The following is a 25,058-nucleotide window of genomic DNA, read 5'->3' as shown; positions in this document are numbered from 1 at the left end:
TAGCACATCTTTACCATATTTAAAAGTTGTTGTTTTTTTAATCAGAATAATATAGAAAATAATATAGTTTCGCTGATTAAAAAAGAGCGTTGTTGTAGTTCGTCGCGTGTGGATGGAAGAGATGCTGCGTACGCACGTCAAGCGCGCGGCCCCTTGAAGTGATCCGGGTCCTTCCGCTAGTTTGTGAATGACATCATTTCTGTGAGAAGTGCGCTGGGATACAAACAAGGGAGGCTGCTGCTCGCTAGCCTGCTAATGCAAGTAGGTCAATCCATGCGCTGAGATATGAAATCAAGGATTTAAAAATCTGAGGAGGAAAGCAGTGGTTGGAATTACATTTGTGATGAGACGTTTAAAATTACGCTTACACTCTTCGCTGTCCAGGGTCCTGTCTTACGAGCGCAAGCCTATCGACTAGCCTCACTTTTCCACCAACCTCACGTTAGGTAAGAAAGATGTTCCTGCTTTGTCATATCAGGACATGAGTCTTTAGGATTCGTTTAGCTGTCCTGATTTAATGTAAATGTCAGCAGTATGGACAGTTTGTGAAATCTCGGAATCAACATGGTCTTGGGTGCGGCTGCTATAAAATTGGCTGAAAATCGCTGAAGACAGATACGTCTTGTGTGTTTAATTATGCAAACGCCATAAAACACAGACTAAACTGGGTCATTTTCAATAGATTTCTCATTTTAACGCTTGTAGTTTGCACATTGATAATCAGCGATGGTAAGATTAAATATTAACCTGTTCGTTGCAAGTTCGTAGGAATTGAACAGCAACTGTGTTCGGGTCACATGACTCAGATGTTAGATGCATGACTGCCAGTGCTGACTGCGTTTGCAGCCTTTTTTTTGTCTGAAATGTGAATTAAATCTGAGCTGGTGAGAATCATGGAAGGAATGCTGGAGTGAGCATCCTGTTTACATCTGCTGTGTGCTGAAATGCAGATCTGTAATTGTTTTAGACTACAGGTACATCTCAAAAAATTAGAATATCGTGAAAAAGGTCAATATTTTTTGTCACTCATTTCAGAAAGTGAAACCCATATATTATATAAATTCATTACACATAGAGTGAAATATTTCAAGCCTTTATTTCTTGAAATTTTGATGATTATGGCTTACAGATAATGAAAACCCTCAATTCTGTCTCAGAAAATTTGAATATTGCATAAGATCAATAAAAAAACAAATATTTTAAACAGAAATCTCAGGCGTCTGAAATGTATGTTCATTTCTATGCACTCAATACTTGGTTGGGCCTCCTTTTGCATGAATTACTGCATCAATGCGGCCTGGCATGGAGGCAATCAGCCTGTGGCACTGCTCAGGTGTAATGGAAGCCCAGGTTGATTTGATAGCGGCCTTCAGGTCATCTGCATTGTTAAGTCTGGTGTCTCTCATCTTCCTCTTGACAATACCTCATAGATTCTCTATGGGGTTCAGGTCAGGCGAGTTTGCTGGCCAATCAAGCACAGTAACACCATAGTTATTGAACCAGCTTTTGGTACTTTTGGCAGTGTGGGCAGGTGCTAAGTCCTGCTGGAAAATGAAATCAGCATCTCCATAGAGCTCGTCAGCAGAAGGAAGCATGAAGTGCTCTAAAATTTCCTGGTAGATGGCTGTGTTGACTGTGGACTTCAGAAAACACAGTGGACCAACACCAGCAGATGACATGGCAGCCCAAATCATCACTGACTGTGGAAACTTCACACTGGACTTCAACCAACATGGATTCTGTGCCTCTCCACTCTTCCTCCAGACTCTGGGACCTTGATTTCCAAATGAAATGCAAAATTTACTTTCATCTGAAAAGAGGACATTGGACCACTGAGCAACAGTCCAGTTCTTTTTCTCCACAGCCCAGGTAAGACGCTTCTGACGATGTTTCTGGTTCAGAAGTGGCTTGGTAGCCCTTTTCCTGAAGACGTCTGAGCGTGGTGACTCTTGATGCACTGACTCCAGCTTCAGTCCACTCCTTGTGAAGCTCTCCCAAGTGTTTGAATCAGCTTTCCTTGACAGTATTCTCAAGCTTGCAGTCATCCCTGTTGCTTGTGCACCTTTACATGTAATGATTCTAAAATACATGAAAGTCTCACTTTTTGAAATAAGTTACAAGAAAAAATGTACTTTTTCACGATATTCTAATTTTTTGAGATGTACCTGTAATGTGTTTGATCTACATCATACTAACATTTTGTACTTGTATGACTCCAAGGCTGCTTTTAGGGGAGGAATCATGGAGTTGCGTGTTGGGAGTAAATACCGTCTTGGGCGAAAGATTGGAAGTGGCTCCTTTGGTGACATTTACTTGGGTAAAAAGTATATTATTTACACAAATTGGCTACTTATGTAGATTTCAAGTGTGGTGTCCTGATGTTGTAAAAATAAAATCTTCCAGGTGCAAACATCACGTCAGGAGAGGAGGTAGCCATTAAACTGGAGAGTGTGAAGACTAAACATCCACAGTTACATATTGAGAGCAAGTTCTATAAGATGATGCAAGGTGGAGGTGAGAACTGATTTCCTTTCATTTTTTATTTTTAATGCTGTGGATGGCCTTCTAGACATGGCTCTTCAATCTCCTTTCAACCTTAGTGGGTATTCCCTCGATCAAATGGTGTGGTGCTGAAGGGGACTACAATGTCATGGTGATGGAGCTCCTGGGTCCAAGCTTGGAAGATCTGTTCAACTTCTGCTCAAGGAAATTCACACTTAAAACTGTCCTACTCTTGGCAGACCAGATGGTAATTGCATTGAAAATATATAAACAAGATCTTAAAGGGAAAAAAATAGTATTATCACTCATACGTAGGGATAGTTATTTGCACAAACCCTCACCCTGCACTGTTTTTCTATAGATGTGACACTTTGAAGGAAGCATTCTGTCACTTTTGTATGTGTCAAGACTTGGTGGAGAAAAGGGCAAAAATCGATATAGATTTATAATGAAAGAGGGACCTGAGCAGTATCTAGGGATCGGAATAGCATAAAGACCCAGAACACCCTAGCAACCGCATAGCAATATGCTTAAAACCACTTAGAATACCATAGCAACTGAATAGCAGTGCTATGGCAGCTACCTTTAATGCTCTAGGGTCATAAATTCTCAGTTTATACCATATTAAAATTAATTATGAAATTTATATATACAAAATTTTGATCTAAAAATCTAGTTGATTATTTGAATGCCTTGCTGCAGAATCTAGCCTTTTGCTTAATTTTTGTAATTTTAGGGAATGAAAACTACATAAAACATCCTAAATTGTAGTGCTAAAACATTATTTTAGCCTAGAAAAAATGGAATCATAAATTAAAATACATAAAGATAAAGATATAAATAGATAAAGATTTTATACATAGGGACAATTGTTTTCAATTAGTTTCATGTTGATTTTTTTCAGATCAGCAGAATTGAGTACATCCACTCCAAGAACTTCATTCACAGAGACATTAAACCTGATAATTTCCTGATGGGTCTTGGCAAGAAGGGAAACTTGGTCTACATCATAGACTTCGGCTTAGCCAAAAAGTATCGTGACGCCCGCACACATCAGCACATCCCGTATCGTGAGAACAAGAACTTGACTGGGACTGCCCGCTATGCCTCCATTAACACTCATTTGGGCATTGGTAAGGGCACCAGAGGGCCCCTGAAATGCATTCTGTTGATAAAAATGGACTCTTTATTTTGGGTTATTCTATATTTACCTTCTGTTTCCACAGAGCAATCTCGTCGGGATGATCTCGAGTCCCTTGGCTATGTTCTTATGTACTTTAACTTGGGTTCTCTGCCCTGGCAAGGCCTCAAAGCAGCTACTAAAAGACAAAAGTATGAGCGAATCAGTGAGAAAAAGATGTCAACCCCCATTGAGGTTCTTTGCAAGGGCTATCCATGTGAGTAGATGCGATTTGAACAGCTGGAAAATCATATAAAGTTAAATTTCTCATTTAACTCTGTTCTCTTTTTTTAATACATCTCTAGCTGAATTTTCAACCTACATGAACATCTGCCGCTCTCTCCGGTTTGATGACAAACCTGACTACTCGTACCTGAGACAGCTGTTCAGGAATCTTTTCCACAGACAGGGATTTTCATACGACTATGTGTTTGACTGGAACATGCTGAAATTTGTATGTTCTTTAAACATTTTGCATTATTTTTTGCGGTGCAGTTCAAATGTGCATTATATTGCTCACCTTGTGGGTTTTTCTGACTGTGTCAGGGCTCCAGCAGGACAGCAGAAGATAAAGAGAAGGAGCAGAGGGGAGAGGGAGAGGAGAGGGATGAGAGGACCGGAGGCGGACCGCCGGGTTCTGCGGCTCGTGCTTTGCCCTCTGGTCCCAACCTCCCGGCCCCTAACAGGGTCCGCAACGGCCCAGACCCTGCCAGCTCAACACCTGCCTCCCGTGTGCCACAGTCTGGTGAGTCTGAGGATGACCGGAGGTGTTATTGTTGTCTGTTCTATTTATGAGCAGGTTATTTTTGAAGTTTGTGGTTTCTCTTCCTTATGAAACTGCATCGGCCTGACCTTCTGCGCTGTTGGTTATTAAAATCAGCTCTTAAAACTTACCTGGTGTTTTGTCTCTCAGGGAACGCATCTCCAAGAGCAGGCCGAGGAGCTGAGCGGGAAAGGAGAGTGTGTTTACGGCTGCACCGTGGCGCTCCTGCCAGTGCCTCCCCTGACCTCCCTCTCCGTCATGATCAGATCCGCATCACTCCCCCACAGGTTTCCGTTCACGCACTGGTTCTTTGCTTAATTCCCTAATATTTGTTTTTGTTCTGACCTGTCTCTGTCTCTCTCACACAGGTCAGCGTTCCATTCGAACACATGGGGAAATGAGCTCTGCAAGTTCTCTGTCATTTACTGTTTTTAGGAGGTTGGTGATTTTCTTTGTCTGGATTTTTTCATTTATCCAAAAATGCATTGAAATGCAATTCATACACATAATGACTTTTCATAAACGCAATACACCTCTTCTATGATGAGCATGTTTTTAATTTTAAAAATTGCACTTTAAAATTCATTTGAATATTTTTTTGGGTTAGGAAATCAGAAATGTCAGAGAGATACATCTGTCCTGATTTAATAATAAAGAAAAAAGGTAAAAAGTGTTATGGCATAATCTCTTATTATTTCTTAGGAAATAGCAGTAAAGCAGTTATAATATAATGATAGAAATATATATATATATATATATATATATATATATATATATACAGTGCCTTCCAAAAGTATTGGAACAGTAAGGCCAATTAACATTTCAGCTTTTATTTACAGGTATTTTCATCTGGATCTGATACACAACTTAGAAGATAGCACCTTTTGTTTGAACCCACCCATTTGTCATGTTATCAAAAGTATTGGAACATGTGACTGACAGGTGTGTTTTGTTGCCCTGGTGTGTCCTATTAATTGATTATTCAAACAATACATAGCACTGAATATCTGTGCTCAGTTTCAGATCCGTGCAGACTGCATTTATAGTTAGTTAGACGTGTAACCAACATGAAAACCAGAGAGGTGTCTATGGGTGAAAAACAAGCAATTGTGAAGCTGAGAGAAGATGAAAAATCAATCAAACCATTGCACAAACACTGGCAATAGCAAGTACAACCATTTGGAATCTCCTGAGGAAGAAAGAAACCACTGGTGTACTAAGTAACACACATCAAACGGGTAGATCAAGGAAAACATCTGCAGTTGATGACAGAAACATTGTGACCGCTGTAAAGAAAGACCCTAAAACAACTGTTAGTGACATCAGCAACAACTTCCAGAGGGCAGGAGGGAAGGTATCACAATCTACTGTTCGCAGAAGACTTCATGAACAAAAGTACGGAGGCTACACCAGAAGATGCAAACCACTCATTAGCAAGAAGAATAGGAGACGAGCCTCAAAAATTCTGGGACAAGGTTTTATGGACTGATTTTGATTTTATGGATCAAAGTGATGGAAAGGCTAAAGTTTGAGGAAAGAAAGGATCTGCTCATGATCCCAAACATACAAGCTCATCTGAAACACAGTGTACACAGGTGTACATTATAGTACACATTACACAAGTAATGTAATGGCTTGGGCTTTCATCACTTCTTCTGGGACAGGCTCATTAATCTTCATTAATGTTGTAACACATGATGGCAGCAGCAAAATTAACTCAGAAGTCTACAGAAATATTTTGTCTGACAATTTACAGAAAGATGCAACCAAACTGATTGGGAGATCCTTCATCATGCAGCAAGATAATGACCCAAAACAACAAAGGAGTTCATCAGGGGCAAGAAGTGGAAGGTTTTAGACTGGCCAAGTCAATCTCCACACTTAAACCCTGTAGAATATGCATTTTACCTGCTAAAGAAGAGACTGAAGGGAGTAACCCCCCAAAACTAAAAGAGGCTGCGGTGAAAGCCTGGAAAAGCATCACAAAAGAAGAATACAGAAGTTTGGTGATGTCAATGGGTCACAGGCTTGATGCAGTTATTGAAGGCAAAGGATTTGCAACTAAATATTAAGTCTTTTTCACTTTGATATTAGGGTTGGAATACTTTTGGTAACATGAAAAATGGGTGGGTTCAAACAAAAGGTGCTATCTTCTAAGTTGTGTAACATTTCAGCTTTTATTTACAGGTATTTTCATCTGGATCTGATAATCTCTCATCTCATATTCATCTTTTGATGTCAAACCCAAATGTTTTCAGTCTACAGCTAAAATAAAGGAATTGGCCTTACTGTTCCAATACTTTTGGAGGGCACTGTATATATACTGTATATATATATATATATATATATATATATATATAAGCCTGTCCACCAGGTGATTATATAATTGCAGGTTCATTTGATGTCCAAAGTTATTATTATTATCTGCTTTCTTCAAGTAGTTATATTTGTAATTATTTTAATAATTTGTTACTCATTGTCATGGATTACAGGGTGTTACAGTCCATAACAGTATAATATTTTATGTAAAAATATAATCTTATATAGCTGAAAATCATGATTTCTTGTTGTCCAAATTAATAATAATAATACATTTTATTTATAGGCGCCTTTACAGACACTCAAAGACACCGTACAGTGAAATACAAAACATAAAACACAAGCATTATAACATTTAACACATTAAACAAGCAAATCATTAAAAGCTATTCTAAACAAATACGTTTTTATCTGAACTTTAAAATGGGAAATTGAGTCCAGCTGGCAAATGTGCAACGGTAAAGAGTTCCATAACTTTGGCGCTGCACAACTAAAAGCCCTACCACCAAAGGAACTCATCTTGAACTTTGGAACAGACAATAAGTCTGCAGAAGATGATCTGAAAGAGCGCAAAGGAGTATACAAATGGACAAGATCTGAAAGATAATGAGGTGCCAAATTATGAAGAGCTTTGTATGTAAGAAATAAAATTTTATAATGAGCACGATAACGAACAGGAAGCCAATGCAGCTGAAGAAGAATTGGAGATATATGGTCAAAAGTACGCGAGTTAGTAACTATCCTAGCTGCTGAATTCTGGATGAACTGTAATCGATGAAATTGCTTTTCAGGAATGCCAACTAAAAGAGAATTGCAATAATCAATCCGAGATGTAACCAATGCACGGATAAGCACTTCAGTACTATCTTGAGAAAGTGAATAATGAAGTCTAGCAATGTTGCGTAAATGAAAAATGCAGAACTTGAAATATTAATATGAGAACCAAACGAAAGCAAACCATCGAATATAACCCCAAGGCTTTTCACCTGGGTAGAAAAATTGTCTGGGCAATTATCAATAAATAAAGTAAAGGATTGAGTTTTAGATAAAACAGATCTAGAACCCACAAGAAGGGCTTCTGTTTTGTTAGTATTTAACTTTAAAAAATTATTAGTCATCCAAATATTAACATCCTGCAAACATTGTGAGGTCAGGAGGAGGATAAGAAACATTAGGTCTTGTAGAAATATACACTTGTGTGTCGTCAATGTGGAAATTAAAATTAATATCATAAGAGCGAAAAATACGACCAAGAGGTAGAATATAAATGATAAATAAAAGCGGACCCAAGACCGACCCCTTTTAGACACCAAATGTACCTGCAATTACAGAATCACCCTACCAGATTAAAGTGATATGGTGCAACCAATATGCAGAAACCTGCGGGAAAAACAGGAAATGACATCAGAGAGAGGACACCTGCAGATCCTCATATTGTTTGTTAAGTTCAGTATGTCTAATATATGATGGTAAGGTTAGAGCTAGGTATGGTTAGTTCAGGTTGTGAAATGGGAAGTGATACAACCCCCTAAAAACTGGGATATTTATGAATGAATAATTCCTTAAACATTCAGTAAGGATGCATTAAATTGATCAAAAGTGACAGTAAAGACATTTATAATGTTAAAAAAGATTTGTTTCAAATTCTGTTCTGATATCAAAATCACAGTTTCCACAAAATATTAAGAAGCACAACGATCCTCAACATTGATAATAATAAGAAATGTTTCTTGAGCACCAAATCAGCATTAGAATAGGAATTTCTGAAGGATCATGTGACACTGAAGACTAGAGTAATGGTTAGTGAAAATTATGCTTTGCCAGGAATAAATTACATTTTATAATATATCAAACAGAAAAGTTATTTTAAATTATATTTCACAATATTACTGTATTTTTGATCAGATAAATAGGCCTCTTTCAAAAACCATAAAAAAATTCTAATTAACTGCTAAAGTGTATTTACATTTATTTCATTTTGCAGGGTTACAACAGACTACTCCCCTAAAGCATTTATATTCATCTTTCTATGTAAAACGGGAGTGTGACAGAGGCAAGAAGCAGAAAGAAAGGAACCACATTTTTGTAATGGACAAAGTGCTCCCCCGTCCTCACGCACTTCAGGTTGTTGCTGTTGGAATGAGACATCGAAGATAGACGCATGTGGACAGTGGATAGTTTAATGAGGATCACAAGACTCAAACGGTGGATGTGGAAAAGGGAATTTTTACCTGCGACCTGATGAAGGTTCTGGTTGTTCTGTTTTGTCTGAAATGCCAGGGAAAAAAAGGACTTGTTGGACTGTAAAGTTAAAAATTAATATTGATAGAGTGTAACAAATGTATCCCTTGCACAAAAAGTGTTGTATGTTGACACCTTACTGATGTTTGCGGTTTTGTGGAACCAACTTTTCCATGTTAAGTCTTAAATATGCAAAAGTTAAGAATTTCCAAGAATGTTGTTTCCAGTTAAACTGGTGTTTGAGCTGTAGACATCACTTACTGGATGTGTCAAGATTGTACATTGAACAGATGACATTTGAATGGTTGGAGATATTGATTTAAATATGAGCTGTAGTGAACTAACCTAAAGATCAATTTGAGCATTAAAAACCTGAATTCCACTCTTACAATTACACAGCTGAACAATGTGGTGTAATTTGATATGAAAACTCCTACATTGACATTAGCCATGACAACCTCATTTATAAATAAACACACATATCAAAAGTTTCAGCTTGCTGAAACTTGTTGAACTTATTTTACTTTTTTAAAGAGCTGGTGTAAAAGTAGAGCTGTTTAATTCCAGTTTACCACTCTGAAAGGATTATTAATGGATTATTAAAATTGTGTTGGTTGTCTTATAAAACAAGATCAAAATACATGTAAACATTGTAAAAAAAAAGAAGTGATATGTAACACTTTATATGTATATAAACGGGTGAAAAGTGGCGAAACAGACACATTCTGAATAAGTAACAGAATTGATTCACATTATAAAACTATATGTGACCCTGGAACATAAAACCAGTCATAAGTAGCACGGGTATATTTGTAGAAATAGCCAACAATACAATGCATGGGTCAAAATGACAGATTTGTCTTTTATGCCAAAAATCATTAGGATTTTAAGTAAAGATCATGTTCCATGAAGATATTTAATAAATTCCCTACCCTAAATATATTAAAAATTCATTTTTGATTAATAATATGCATTGCTAAGAACTAAATTTGGACAACTTTAAAGGTATTTTGATTTTCTTGCACCCTCAGATTCCAGATTTTCAAATAGTTGTGCTATCCTAACAAACCATACATCAATGGAAATATTATTTATTCAGCTCTCAGATGATGTAGAAATTGGTTTTGTGGTCCAGGGTCACATATTTAAAAACGAAAACATATATATGCATGTTTTATCCACATGAGCTCATTAACTTGGGAATAAATTTGGATTAAATGAGTAAATCCTATTTATTAAACAATACGAAGTATTTATTTTTATTTATCTGTAAAATCAGCAAACGACGTTCAGTATTGCATAATTCAGGGCTGTCCAAACTCGGTCCTGGAGGGCCGGTGTCCTGCAGAGTTTAGCTCCAAGTTCCAACCCTAATTAAACACACCTGAAGCAGCTAATCAAGCTCTTAATTGGCATACTAGAAGCTTCCATGCAGGTGTGTTGAGGTAAATTGGAGCTAAACTCTGCAGGATCGAGCCCTGGCATTATTCTTAAAAACGTATTATTTACTGTAAAAAATTACGTCACTGAGCAATGACTTTTATTTTGAAGTTTCTAAAGCTACAGTCCATTTTAGAATAAAAAGACCGCATGTTGTTGTAGCAGACTTCACAGCCGCTTTCCACTATTATCCGTTAAACTAATCCGCAAGAGATTTTTATTGAACAGCCAAGAGGAGTTGGGAGGGAATGAACTGCCTTTTAACGGCGATCCAACGAAGATTGTAGATAAAATACTTTAGAACAGTCGTGAATACACTGTAAACTGTTCAGAGACGTGGTGAATTACTACATGGGAACAAATATAAAAGGACTGAGCGCAGATTTTCCAGCAGAGATCAACGGCGCTGGAATATAAACATGGATGACGGGCAGCAGCGATGGCTTTGAAGAATTAAGGCCGAATTGCTTCTCATTTGTTTTCCTTTGTGCACGGCGAGTGGTTTTAAAGCTGCGTTTATTTATTGGTAAGTTGTAAGTTTTTCTAGTTTGTAGATACTTTTCTTTACTAATTTTAGGGCGAACTTCAATTCAATCAACTAAATGTATGATGCTCTTCCAAATAAGGTCAACGTTTAACACAAAAGGTAAACTCTGAATGCATTCGACATGATTTACGGTTTACCCAATAATTAAAATCACCCCCATGTTGATTCAAACGTGTTTGCAGACTTTTTCCCCCTCACCAGTCATTGTTGACTTTCATTAGTGTCTTTTCTTCAATGAACACGATCGACTCAGAATATCATAATATCTACTTTTGTGTTCCAGAGAGCGCCATACAGGTTTGAACAATATTAGAGTGAGTAAATATGACAAAACAATAAGTATCCGATCAAAAAATCATGAAGTTAGCCTTAAGTTGGCCACATTTACTAAGATGTGTGACACACATACGCACACATGGATAAACACAATTTCCTGTTCTTCATCATACTTTGTAAATACAAAAAATAAACCCACTTTCTGCAAATCTAATTTGTCCTTGACCTGTTTTAAGTTACAGTAAGTGCTAATTTATTGTGGTGGAACCATTTTTCATGTCTGAATACTGCCACACTTTTTAATTAAGTATTTTAGAGGTTATTCTGAAACCGATGTGCAACTAGTTTTCATACAGTGGAAATCATTATAGGAAATTGGTAGATCATTTTCATGCCATTTCATTAAAGCATGAAATGAAAATTCACCCTATCTATTCCCTAATGTATATTATTGGCTTTATAGATGAATCGTTCACCATAAAGCCAATATGTTTCATGAAAAGTTGACCTTGTAATTTGTAATAAAAATATTATAATTCAATCTTCCATTGAAACCATAGACTTCTCTCTAGTGACGCATACCAGACTTCTTCCAGTTGACCAAGTTCACATTCTGATTAGCCTCCATCCAACCAACCAACAAACGATGGTTAGAACCAAGTCCCCACCCTACTGTTTTTTTTTATTAATTTTCACGGCATTTTTTAATTAAATATTATTCCAGTACATAATTTTTCTACTTTACACCCTTCTTCAGCATCTTTGATTCCCACTGATTTTAACATCCCAATCTCTATCACCACAGCTTTTGAGACGTGACGTGCCATTGTCTGATCATTTTGGGGAGGAAGTTGTCAGGATGGCTCCTGGTTCACTAGCCACAATGGCCCCTACTGGGCCCAACACCTCCTGGTTACCAGAAGCTCCTCTGCTCACTCCAGAGCAGCCCATTTTCCTCATGACAACCACAGCCCAGTCAGTGTCGGGCTTTTTTGTGTGGACGGCACTTCTACTCACCAGCCACCAGGTAAACAACACCTTAACCAGCTGGACCTGAGAATCAAAACTCAACGTGTTTGTGATTTTTATTATTTTTATTTTTTGCAGATCTACATGCATTTGCGTTACTACAGCTCTCCCAAGGAGCAGAGGCACATAGCGCGCATCCTTTTCATCGTACCCATCTACGCCTTTGACTCCTGGCTCAGCCTTCTCTTCTTTACCAACGACCAGTACTATGTGTACTTCGACACTGTCAGGGATTGCTATGAGGGTAGGCCTTCTTTTCAGCTATTTTTGCGCATGGAGCTTTAAACACGACACCTTTGCGGCCTGAGCGGCCCACTGGATGTGTAGTCAGCTGGGATTTCCAGAAGCGATTGTTGCGTAGTAACCGTGTTTATCGCACATCAGTGGAGTGGATGCACATGGATAAACTAATGAACCAGGTGCTCGTTTGACACCAGACTAGTACAGTGCAGGGTTGTTATTGTTGACTAAAACTAAAAAAGTTTTCGTTACTTAAACATTAAATGAAATAATTTAAAAACCTCAAATTAAATTGTAACTACATTTTAAACTGAATTTTATTTTGGCTAGTTGCCATGCCAATGCAAAATTTCAAATTTTTGTAAGTACTAAAATAACTAAATAAACTAAACCATATAGAAAACTAATAAAAATGTCAAACGCACAACACTATTACTAAATCTGTACTAAACTCAAATTAAAATAAGAACAGAAAAATATAAAAATAAGATCGAATTCAAAATATTAACAACACTATAATAGTATTTCAGGGTTGCTGAAATAACACTGGCACTGTGCCATAGCAATATTCAAATCGGTAGGTTTTTTTAATGATTCATTCATTTCAGTTCTTGCTTGGTTGTAAAGAGCAAGTGATACAATGTTTCATTCACGAATATGTGTTTGGATCGTTTTGATTTCTCTTAATTGGGTGTAAGGCAAGGGTGCAAGGTTTGGTAAACTCTCATTCACACTAACTAGACCTTCAGCTGCACTGCTGTATGTCTTCCGACTCAGCAGCAGCAAACAGTGAAGAGCAGCTGTGGCTGCAGGATGCACATGCTATATATAGAGCTGAGCTCCAACCTCCACTGTCACAAGAGCAAGGGAAAAGGACAAATTCACACCCACAGGGGATGCTGTGAATATTGGCACAGTTCAGTTGCTTCATAAGAGCAGGTCTTTGGAATTATCAACTGGAGTCTCACAACCAAGTTTCAAACTGTTTTGCGTGATTTAATAGTGCGCAACAATTAGGTTCTGGAAGTAAAAATCCCATTCATTTTCTACATAAAGATACAGATTTTAGATTATAACAGGAATGCTTCATAGCAGTACTTTTGTGAATTTGATCCACACTTGATAATGAAAACAACATAAATTATTATACATTAAAAAACAGTAACTGGTTAGGTTATTAATTTTGGTCCCACTTTATATTAAGTGGCCTATGGTACTATGTACTTGCATTTAAATTAATAATTTGATACAATGCACTATTTGTATACATGCATGTTTTACATTTATATTTTTAAAAATACCTGCATGTAATTACAGCTGTAATTTTTGTAATTACATTATAATTACACTGTTGATCCATCCCTTACATCTTAACCCACCCTAAAACTTACCCATACCACCAAACCTGTCTCTAACCTTACCCGTATATAACACCTCAATATTTGCAATGCAATATAACACAATAAGTACATGTAAGTACATAGTAGCTAAGGCTACTTGATATAAAATGTGACTTTTTTTCTTTTTGAAGGAAATGTATACTTTTATTCAGACAGGATGTGGTAATTGATCAAAATTGACAGAAATACACTTATAATGTTGTAGTATAATTTCTAAGTAATTTCTATTGAAAATAATTGTACACAGTAATAAAGTACATTTTAAGCTATATTCAAATAGAAAACCGTTACTTTTAAACGGCAATGATATTTTACAATTTGACTGTTTTTACTGTATTTCTAATAAAATAAATTCCTCCTTGGTGACCATAAGAGACGCATTTCAAAAACCTTTCAAACTTTTGAATGGTGGTGTACTTTATTACTTCAAATCAAACTTTATTTTGTGATTCATCTTTCATATGTTTGGTTCATCTTAGAACTCTTAATTGAAGAAGTCTTTGAAATCCTAATGGAGAAAATGAATGGTAAAAAAAATAACAGGACTGCTAAAAATCTGTGTAAATTTTATTGGGCGTCCTATAATCTCTGGTGTAGAAAAGCACATGGTGGTTAAAGGATGAAGGATTCTGGTACTGTAATTCTTTTATTTGTGGCATGGCCAGACCATCACGAGGGATGTTTTGCCATCCACTACTGCATTGTTTAGCAAAAGTCTTTTGTTGGCGTTTGGTGAAACAATGATGATGGGATTTAGTCAGAAAGGTCTGCTGTGCTGCTTGACTTCCAGTGTCACAGTATGAGGTTTACTACCAAAAATAATGTTTTCCGAGAAGACTCTAAAGTTATCACCAGACTTGAATCTCCCATGTAAAATAGAGATAATTTCAGTACTACTTCAATCCATCTTTTTGCAGCATTTGTGATCTATAACTTCTTGAGCCTGTGTTATGAATACCTTGGAGGAGAGAGCGCTATCATGGCTGAGATCAGAGGAAAACCCATTGAGTGAGTGTCATATTCCACTTATTAACTTCTTAATGCATGGCTCAAATCACTGCTGCTCTTTATGTTTGAGACTGCAGGTGTGTTTAAGGGTGTTTTTACATTTGGCAGGTTTGGTTTGATTAAAAGGAGCTCGATTGCTCTGTTAGTGTGGCTAATTTGAATAAGTGTGAACGTTGCCATTCAAACTCCTGTGGCTGTTTTGACTCCTTTACATATTTTATAAACTCTTGTGAGTTATCAGCTAATAAAACATACCGCATGTACATTCATAAAACGAGCACATTTAGCCTAGAACACAGCAGTTTTGGATGTTTGGTCAACTTTCATGACATATATTACCAATCAGGTTGCGACCGCATTGTTTATGCATTTTGTCTTGTGTCTTTAGGTTAGTTGTTAAAAATGAATATATAAGTTTCTTTGTTGGTTCGGATCAAAAGGACAAGGATAACTGAACTACAAGTGTAAAAACACCCTAAGTTAAGTAATAGCTTAACATTTATGTGAAAGTGAAACCAATCTTGTTCTTGTTTTGCTGCAGGTCCAGCTGTATATATGGAACATGTTGTCTTTGGGGCAAGACCTACTCCATTGGCTTCCTTCGATTTTGCAAACAGGTTTGCTTCTTGAACACTTCCCGAAATCTCTTTTTTTTTTTTTTTTTTTTTTTTCAGGTTTTTCTGAGTAACTTGTTCATTAATTAATTTCACAGGCCACTTTACAGTTCTGTGTTGTAAAACCCCTGATGGCCATGGTTACAGTCATCCTGCAGGCTTTTGGGAAATACCGTGATGGGGACTTCAAGTATGTGCTTCTCATGTGATGTCTGTGACTGTTTTTTTCCCTAATACTCAAGATTCAAAGTTTCAAAACATAATTTTTGATTTTCGAATTGTTTCTGATCCTACAGTGTTGCTAGTGGTTACCTGTATGTGACCATCGTTTACAATATCTCCGTCAGCCTCTCACTCTACGCTCTTTTCCTGTTCTACTTCGCCACCCGAGACCTCCTCAGCCCCTACAGGCCCATGCTCAAGTTCTTCATGGTCAAATCAGTCATCTTCCTCTCCTTCTGGCAAGGTAAGATCTACTCCTAAAGAAATATGAAAGTCAACATGAAATCAAAATTGACCCTTTTTACATGAAATGGTGATCTGAATCTTACAGTGGACATTTTATCAGTCTACATTATTCTAAAAGAAAAAATGTATTCATATTATTTTCATCTCAACCTCCACCACCCCTCAGATTTCTTTTTTTTTTTCGTTGAGGTCAGTAGGCATTTATGTTGCCCAATTATTGTTTTTGGCTTCTGTATGTGATGTCAGTTCTTTATGGATAAAACCAAGTCCTAATTTTCTTGAATATTCTGTGAAATGCATTGTGAATTGTGAATGCAGATTCATATTGATTTTTTTTTTTTTTTTTACTATTTAAAGCTATTGGTAAACTGTGATCTCGCTGGTCTTTCAGGCATGCTGCTGGCCATCTTGGAGAAATGTGGTGCGATTCCTAAGATCAGCTCTCCCGAGGTTTCTGTCGGCGAGGGAACCGTTGCAGCTGGATACCAGAACTTCATCATTTGCATCGAGATGTTCTTTGCTGCCTTGGCTCTGCGACATGCATTTACCTACAAGGTCTACATGGACAAAAGACTGGATTCCCTTGGTGAGCTTTATACCTTTGTTGGTGAACAAATGGCATATGTTTTTTTTTTTTTTTTTTTCTCCAATATATGTAAAACTTTGTTAAAAAGTAGTTTACACTACAGTTAAAAAGTTTGGGGTTGGTAAGATTTTTTAAAAATGTTTTTGAAAGAAGGCTGCATTTATTTGATAAAAAAATTACAGTAAAACAGTAATATTATGAAATATTTTTACAATTTAAAAAAATAACCCTTTTCTGTTTTAATATATTTTCAGAAGTAATTTAATTCTGTGATGGCAAAACTGAATTTTCAGCAGCCATTACACTAGTCTTCAGTGTCACATGATCATTTGTTAAAAACAGTTTTGCTGCTTAATATTTTGTGGACTTTTATTTTTTTTTTTATTTCAGGATCTTTTGAGTAGAACATTTATTTGAAATGTATTAACATTATAAATGCTTTAATATAATTTGATTCATTTAATCCGTCCTTGCTGAATAAAGTGTTTATTTAAAAAGTAAAAAAACTTACTGACCCCTTACTTATTTTTTCCCTAATTGAGGCATGTTTTATTGAAGTTTCAAGAACACTCACAATCATAATGGCTCAGAAGTCATGGCTGACTTTCTCTTTTCTTCTTCTGCTTTTATTCTGTAAATCATTCATTCCTCAATCCATTTATTCTTATCTATTCTTTCAATGCTTTTTATTGTTTATCTTTGCGCATCTTGCTTTCAAATTTTCTTGGTCATCCCATGCAACACATCCACCCTTCCACCCCTTTCCATCTTTTCTTTGTTTCTCCTTTTCATGCTGCACTCTAAAGGCCCTGTTCCTACATATGGACAGTACGGTAGGCTACAGTTCCTGATCTTAAACCACATGTCTTCTCTAAATGAAACTGTAGGGACAGTGGACTCTTAAAGGGATAGTTCACCCAAAAGTCAATCTAGTGTTTTTCCTTTCTCTAAAACGTCTCCTCTCTCATGCCATCATCCATCTCTAATTAAGTTCTACATTCTTCTCAAGGTCGCTGTGCCCCCATGAAGAGCATCTCCAGCAGCTTAAAGGAGACAATGAACCCTGGAGACATGGTTCAGGATGCCATCCACAATTTCTCCCCAGCCTACCAACAGTACACCCAGCAGTCCACCCTGGAGCAGGGGGTCACCGCACCACCCATATCCCGCAATCGCAGTTGCATGAATGCCCGGGACAATGAGAAAACCCTGCTGCTAAGCTCCGATGATGAGTTTTAACTCTCTCTCCTGTCGTCCTGAGCAAAGGTACTTTGTAAGGGAACGTTTACTCCTGCAGTAGTGTAATGATGAGGTTAACATAGGAACAGGTTATTAAAGGACCATCTTAAGCAAGTAGTTATGTTCTAGCGCAGTAGAAGCTAACATTAAGCTGCTTATACTTGCTTAGTTGTCTTAAAAAACAAAATCTTGATGCTCTTTTGTCTGTTGATGTTTATACAGAGAATTTAATAATACTTTCATTTATACTTTTAGCCAAATTTTGAAAACCCAGGGGTCTGACACTTTGAATTTGACTGACTATTTTTGAATCGATGTGTTTTTTTTTTTTTATGCTTGTTTCACATAGGGGGTGTTTGGACATCCCAGCATATTTATAAAGAGCAGTGTATTGGAGCGCCCGTGTTCAGTGGGAATGTTCCATTTTTGATTTACAAGTTCAAGTGCACCTTTTGCTTCTGTTTCAACAGTGTTTCTAGCTTCCCTGGTGATTTAAAGGGCGGGTACGGCAGTGGAGAGAGCGCTTTGATGGTAGAGAGAGTACCAACTGTTCAAACACGCCGTTGTTGTTTTGATGGATGAATCAAGGGACAGGGAGTGGTTGATGGTCCACGATAAGATTACAGATTAAGGCAGTCTGGATTATAAGGCTGTAATTGGAGCATTACTCGCCTGGTGCAGATTTGCACAAGCTTTCATAAAAGTGTGACCGTACTGGACCACTGCAGGAAAAAGCACCTATCTAGGTTAGCCGAGCGGTTTATAGATTTAGGTTGCGCTTCTCAGTGTATGTTAGACTTTCATTGAGAAAGAACAGTCAAGTACCATCAGTTTATCCGTATTCTGTTGTCTGTCTGATGGAAATGCGAAATTTATACAATTTGAAAATTTAAAGGGACAGTTCACCCAAAAATCAACATTTATTCACCTTCTTGGCATTCTAAAACTTCTGCTAAACACAGACACACGTCATCAACATTGAACTTTTTCATTTTATGGACAAAAAGAAACATGAAGGCATACTTCAAAATACCTTCTTTCGTTTTCTACTGAAAGTAAATCATACAGAACATGAGGGTGAGTAAATGACACAATTTTCAGTTTTGGGTGAGCTATCCTTTTATTAGGTACTGTATTGTTTCTAGATATCCCAGTAGAGGGAGGCATATCTCTCAGTTCGCACCCTTTATCTTTATGGGACACGCCTGTTATCATTGATCTTTTGAGAGCCACACCAAAGTCTCTCACATTCTTCAGAAGCATCTGCCATTTGCGCTTTACCTCTTTTGATAGCACTAGGCCCTCGATGACCAAGCTTGAAGCTTGCGGTTGGTTAGATAGCATCTTTGGAGTTACTTATTAATTGTCCTACGCTTTTATTGGTACAATAGAGGCCAGTATAAACACAAAGCAGCTGGAACCAAGTACGAGTATGTATGGTACCTGCTTATAGTTATGTTAGTATTTGTGCAGTGTATTCTTTATAAGAGGAGGATTTCATTTAATAATATAGACATTGTTGTAACTTGCACTAAGCAGTTTTGTATATTTAGGAGAAATCCGAATATCCTAGAATATTTTGGCAATCTATTTCTGTACGTTATTATTCAGAGAGTGGTTTAAAGTAACATAGGAAGCATGGTTGCGTTTAAAATATATATTTTGTGGAAACATATTTTGAAGTTACACTAAGACGTTCTTTGTACTGTCATGTTATTTTAAACAGAGCATTATGTATTACTATGTCAAAGATTTTGCTTCTATTTTTTTCTCTTGATGCTCTGGCCTAGGAAACAATAAAGAATTTTGTCTGTATATGTTTGTGCAATAGTGGGGTTTTTTTTGTTTGTTTTTTTACTCCGTGAATACACACATTTCTATATACAATATATACAACATTTATTTCAATTAAATGATATAAAATAGACAATGAATTTACCATAGAAAAATACAGATAATAAATACAAACATCAGTTGTTTTTTTTGTGCTCTCCCCTCTTACAAAACATTCGGCACATTGTTCTGTAGCACAGGTATCATGGGCATGATATTACCAGGTTAGATTCTCAGTACTGATGATGACATTGCTAACTACACAATTTAAAAAAAAATCACCAGAGATATCCACGTTTAACATGGCCGATCGTTACCTGATCATACAGTATCACCCGTCCTACGTTTACTGGAGTAAACCCGGCTTGTCGTCGGAAGTTATCCTGACGACCACGGGTTGATGTGATGTACATGTGATATCACTTTTGTCTTTCGCTTTCCTTCTGTCACTTTCTTATCCTCCTTTTTTCCTTCCTGTGTGAGCCACAAGTGCTCACTTCTCCTTCTGGCTGCTCTCTTCCCCATTTTCACATCTTCCTCAGATTCCCCTTTCCTATCTTTTTTCCCTCTAATGGTATTGTTTAATATTCCAGCTGTCCAAAATATTCAGATACGTTCTTAATCATAAATAGCAAATAATATATATGGTCTTGGTTTTAAATACAAAAATACCACTACAAACAAGTCGCTCTAATATTAGTACAAATATGACCCTCACACATACTGAATCATATTACAAGTAATAAGGCTGTATACCTTACCATTCCTAAACTAACTCATTACAGCAAGTAAACATTACCAAAAACACACAATAATTCAAACAATGGCCCCAAACTAGTCAATCAGAAGTAGTATTTAGACCAATCACAGCACAAATTACCTTCAAACATCTGGGTTCGAACACAAATAAAATAGCTTTCATGTCTGTTGTTGAACATTTGTCTATTATACAAACATTAAAATATATAAATGGCATGTATCAATAGATCTGCACGTTCTCTAGTCCATTGACTCGGTAATACCATGGAGATAATCCAGCAAAACTAACCAGCTTCTGAAATGTTGATGGTCCCACATGAAGACAAGTTGTTAGGACTTTAAAAAAAAAAAAAAAAAAAACGTATCACCATCCAGAAAGCACAGTAATGGGCGTAAATAGCATTAACGCTATCATTAGCAATAGCTTTATAAGTGCAGACGTATACACTTGTCATGATATTCGAGGCCACAACAACGGTACTGAGATTATTCTTGGACATTTATATACGTAAGTGAATCTGTAATTCCCATCTGGTACTTGTTTTTCTTCCTGTATATGTGAGTATACATGGTCTGTCTGTCTGTGCGATCATACTGTGTACCTATGTGTGTCTGCGTATCCATGTGGAGCCCTAGGATGCTCCTTGCTCTCTAGGGGTGTGCACCTGCTGCGGTGTTTTCACTATGGTAATGACGGAGGCTGTGTTCAGACGGGGTGTGGTGGCCAGCAGACTGCCTCCTCCGGATTCCAGACCTCTGGCGAAGCGCTGCAGGGCAGCGAGACGGGCACCCAGCCCTTCCAGCTCCCGCCGCATGCCTGCGTTCTCGGCCCCCAGCCGCTCCACCTCCCGCTGCAGCTCCTTCTTCTGCTGCTCCAGGGCCTCGCGCTGGGACACGCGCTTCACCCGGCAGCTAGCCGCGTAGCCGCGGTTTTTCAACGTGCGTCGCCTCTGCTTCAGCTTCTGCACTTCCTCTCGTGACAAACCGCGCAAGTGCATGTTGAGCTCGCGCACCGACAGCGACATGAGCTCACTGTCGCTCAGCACTGGGACGTTCTCCCCGCATTCCCTCTTCACCTGAAATAATGGGACATTATTTGCATTGTAAAATACATTCTTTTTTTTTTTACTGTAAAAAAGGTAACTATGGTTGCCAGAAAATTCACCCAAAAAATATAGTAAAAATGTTTCAGGTATTACCAGATGGAATATTGGTGCCTGCGTGGTTTTCAGTTTACAACCACATTTAATTAAATGCTATAATGTGAATATACAAAAATATGCTTTTAACCTAAATGTGCTGACAGCTACCATAATAATAGAGATGGTAAAATGGAAAACCACATGATGAACCAGGAGTTCATCATAAGTGGCCTGTCCATAAAATCTGACCAATACTCTGTGTATAAAAAGTTCAGAGAGAGTAGCAAGACTAAAATAATACAATAAACACTAACTAAACACAAATGAGAAAAAAGGAATAATAAGAATGTTGATGTCACAGTGTGACTTCTGGGAATCTTTTTTTTTTTTCATAAATTGTGGCAATTCAGTTTTTACCAGTGAATATACAATAAATTTGGCAGTATTTTACAGTAAAATTACATAAAGTAGTAATTTTACAGGGAAGTCATGGCCCAATGGTTAGAGAGTCGGACTCGTAATCCAAAGGTTGTGGGTTCGAGTCTCGGGCTGGCAGGGATTGTAGGTGGGGGGAGTGAATGTCCAGCGCTCTCTCCACCCTCAATACCACGACTGAGGTGCCCTTGAGCAAGGTACCGAACCCCCAACTGCTCCCCGGGCGCCGCAGCATAAATGGCTGCCCACTGCTCTGGGTGTGTGTTCACAGTGTGTGTGTGTTCACTGCTGTGTGTGTGCACGTTGGATGGGTTAAATGCAGAGCACGAATTCCGAGTATGGGTCACCATACTTGGCCGTATGTCACTTCACTCACTCACTTAAAGCGATGTTTCCATTCACAGTTTCTCATTTATTGTATATAGTAAGTAACTTACAGTTAACCAATTAACAGGTTTTACACTAGCATTTTTTACAGTATATTTGCAGAATGAGACAAAATTCACAAGTGTTTTCATTAAAATTATCTTTACCTTCAGGGCTTTACTTGCTCTGCCGTCTGAAGTCATTGTCTGGATTTATGTATCTGAAACCCTGAAACCTGTAAATGTCATATAAACAGATTAAGTGAAAATGTACATGGAATAAAGTCACACTATATTGTGAATATAGTCAAAGCAGCTAAAGGTTGTTAGTCTGCTTGACTCCGCAAAACAACTATATTCACAATACTGCAAATTCTTTGAGTGCCTTGATTTAATTAAATCGTCAAAGCATAATAAACATTATGGACTTAACATTTTAAATGATGAAGTTTATCCCTGTTTGCCTGCATTTGAGGGCTCTGTCACTTTAATTCAAATGTTTTGCCAAGTGACATAGAACTAGACTAGAAGGCATAGCACCCTGGCATAATAACAGAATGATGTTATACAACAGAAATAACGACATGCTATGTGAGATGCGCCGTGTTGATGATTTGATATTGACCGATATATCTGCCTATAGTTGCCATTTTTAATCATCGGCATAGATTTTAGCAGTTTCTTTATTTCTGAAATTCTATAGGATTACAGAATCAAATGCCATCTGAAGTATATATCTCCACATACATGTGTTGAGCTCAGCTACCAAATCTGACCTCAGAAGACTACGGAGGGTAGTCCGGACTGCTGAGTGAATCATTGGTACAACCCTCCCCACTCTCCAAGAACTGTACTTATCCAAAGTGAGCAAAAGGGCTGGTAAAATCACTCTGGACCCCTCACATCCAGCATGCTTCCTCTTATGGACAAGTCTCCACATACTTTTTTTTTGTTTTTTCATTTCAAATTTGCACATATCAGACCTGTGCACACGTAATTGTCTATATTATATATTGTGTTTTTGCTGCTTTGTACATTGCCTATTTGGATATTATTATTTTATTATCTGTGTCCTGTCCTGTTGCTGTCTCTCTGTTGCACTGTGGAGCTTCTGTCACTACAACAAATTCCACGTATGTGTAAACATACCTGGCCAATAAAGCTCATTCTGATTCTGATATGTTTATTTTACGGATTCGATCCTTTAAAATTAATCCTTAAATAGTTAAAATATAAATGTTATATTAGTCACCAGGGGATCAAACATTAAAATACATCGGTTGACTACTATGAACAGGTGTATGGCCTCATAGCTGGGTGGTAGATTTTAGCACATAATAGGGAAGAGAGAAGACAGGAACTGTGTGTATATAAATATATAATGTGGTTTGTGAGATCAGCTCATGTACACTCAATCTTTAAGACCATTTACAGGCAATAAACCTCCAGTTCTTGTTTTCATTTTTCTAAATCTAGGCTTCCCGTGTCCAAAGGGAAGCACTTTTTTCTTGACAGTGAATAATGACTGCTCAAAGTCCAGATGAAGAAGTGAACGCTGCTGACCATGAGTTTCCCGTCATGCGTGGGAAGTGCGCCTATCATCCGCGAGCTGCTGCCTCAAATAACCGACTGAGCTTTTCCACAGAGTCACAGTGATTCAGCACAAGTCCTCCATTCCTGACTTCACAGCAGCTCCTTACTTTTCCTTTCCTTTCACATTTCGCGTTTTACATCATTTATGAAATTCCCAGTTACTTAGTCACAACAAATATTACCACCCACTCATAAACAGTTTATAAAACCCCTATTTAGTAAACAACAACAACACAGGCTGTCATTTCCCCCGAAACGTCTTGAAGTCAGCATGGTCCTTAAGTATTGCGTTACTTACAAAGCGACAATTTAATAAAAATAAAAAAATCAAACATAACTTATAATTATGAATATAACACAATAAACGTAACAACGTAAGAACCCGTTTATTACGTAAGATACTAACTTACTAACGTTAGTTCAAACCAAACCAAGGTTTTGCTGACTAAGTTAGTCGTTTCTCGTCGAAAACAACATGCATGTTTACACGTTTTGAGTATTTCTAAACATAATACATACAGTTATGCTGAATACAAATATATATATTTAACTGTCTGAACCGACAACATCTAAGCAGCTATTTCCTTATTACGTGTTAGCTTGTTGCTACACCTAACATCGTGATCAAATTCGCGCTCATGAAGATTAATACTATAAAAAATGTATAAAATACGGCTCTAAATGATAGGTTAATATAAAAATCTAAACCATAACAATATCTGTTGTGGGTATTACGTTAAAACAAACACTGAGTGCATGTAACGTTAACGTTACAGCGGGTTTGCTAACACCGCTCCGTTTCCTTAGTGTAAACAAATATCGAAAGGAGAAAAAATAGAAAATCTTGCCTGGTGTTGATTTCTCCTCCTTTTTACTGATTTCACACGAAGCTGGATATACGGATCAGTCCACGAATCTCACCGCTGGTTCGGTATTTCGACTGACATACGTTATCGCAGCACGGCCTGTGTTTAGACCAGAAAGCTATACGCCTTTTTCCCGGAATCAGTCCACCATCCGCGGGTTGGATCCTTTCATTCATAAAAAACACACACACGATGACTCAAGTCTTTAAGAAT

The 25,058-nt window shown here is 37.5% G+C and overlaps 3 protein-coding genes across 18 annotated transcripts; 2 read left to right on the top strand and 1 right to left on the bottom strand.

Annotated features, from left to right (window-relative positions):
* Nucleotides 1-183: 183 nt before the first annotated feature.
* LOC306857714 (casein kinase I-like) lies at nt 184-9,717 on the top strand. 5 transcript variants are annotated; one of them, XM_079397823.1, is made up of 12 exons: nt 184-261; nt 385-446; nt 2,221-2,317; nt 2,404-2,514; nt 2,601-2,749; nt 3,407-3,635; nt 3,729-3,899; nt 3,988-4,136; nt 4,229-4,427; nt 4,596-4,732; nt 4,814-4,883; nt 8,749-9,717. In XM_079397823.1, the coding sequence occupies exons 3-11, from the start codon at nt 2,242-2,244 to the stop codon at nt 4,844-4,846; spliced, it is 1,254 nt and encodes a 417-aa protein (XP_079253949.1). In that variant the 5' UTR covers nt 184-261; nt 385-446; nt 2,221-2,241; the 3' UTR covers nt 4,847-4,883; nt 8,749-9,717. The 5 variants fall into 5 exon arrangements, with proteins under 5 accessions (XP_079253949.1, XP_079253948.1, XP_079253947.1 ...); XM_079397821.1 differs by lacking the exon at nt 385-446 and having other exon boundaries at nt 196-261; nt 8,749-9,517; XM_079397820.1 differs by having other exon boundaries at nt 209-261; nt 3,407-3,899; nt 8,749-9,400.
* Nucleotides 8,996-25,058, bottom strand: LOC306857756 (transcription factor MafF-like). Of its 4 annotated transcripts, XR_013783134.1 has the most exons (5): nt 24,828-25,044; nt 22,555-22,622; nt 21,047-21,520; nt 15,872-16,038; nt 8,996-9,032 (listed from the first exon to the last, which is right to left on the bottom strand). XR_013783134.1 is itself a non-coding variant. In XM_079397886.1 (4 exons), the coding sequence occupies exons 2-3, from the start codon at nt 22,588-22,590 to the stop codon at nt 21,077-21,079; spliced, it is 480 nt and encodes a 159-aa protein (XP_079254012.1). In that variant the 5' UTR covers nt 22,591-22,622; nt 24,828-25,044; the 3' UTR covers nt 15,617-16,038; nt 21,047-21,076. The 4 variants fall into 4 exon arrangements, 3 of the variants coding, with proteins under 3 accessions (XP_079254012.1, XP_079254011.1, XP_079254013.1); XM_079397886.1 differs by lacking the exon at nt 8,996-9,032 and having other exon boundaries at nt 15,617-16,038; XM_079397887.1 differs by lacking the exons at nt 8,996-9,032; nt 15,872-16,038 and adding an exon at nt 19,736-20,780.
* Nucleotides 10,570-19,673, top strand: LOC306857709 (transmembrane protein 184B-like). Of its 9 annotated transcripts, none has more exons than XM_079397806.1 (11): nt 10,570-10,971; nt 12,074-12,295; nt 12,376-12,541; nt 14,855-14,945; nt 15,487-15,562; nt 15,658-15,749; nt 15,856-16,025; nt 16,419-16,613; nt 17,420-17,446; nt 17,623-17,879; nt 18,323-19,666. In XM_079397806.1, the coding sequence occupies exons 2-10, from the start codon at nt 12,128-12,130 to the stop codon at nt 17,850-17,852; spliced, it is 1,215 nt and encodes a 404-aa protein (XP_079253932.1). In that variant the 5' UTR covers nt 10,570-10,971; nt 12,074-12,127; the 3' UTR covers nt 17,853-17,879; nt 18,323-19,666. The 9 variants fall into 9 exon arrangements, with proteins under 9 accessions (XP_079253932.1, XP_079253931.1, XP_079253937.1 ...); XM_079397804.1 differs by lacking the exon at nt 17,420-17,446 and adding an exon at nt 11,829-11,917 and having other exon boundaries at nt 10,580-10,971; XM_079397803.1 differs by adding an exon at nt 11,829-11,917 and having other exon boundaries at nt 10,639-10,971; nt 17,623-19,666.

This window comes from Barbus barbus (assembly GCF_936440315.1).
Source record: "Barbus barbus genome assembly, chromosome: 38".
Classification (NCBI taxonomy): domain Eukaryota; kingdom Metazoa; phylum Chordata; class Actinopteri; order Cypriniformes; family Cyprinidae; genus Barbus; species Barbus barbus.
Note: the sequence above shows the minus strand (reverse complement) of the source record. Positions and strands in the feature narration are given on the sequence as shown.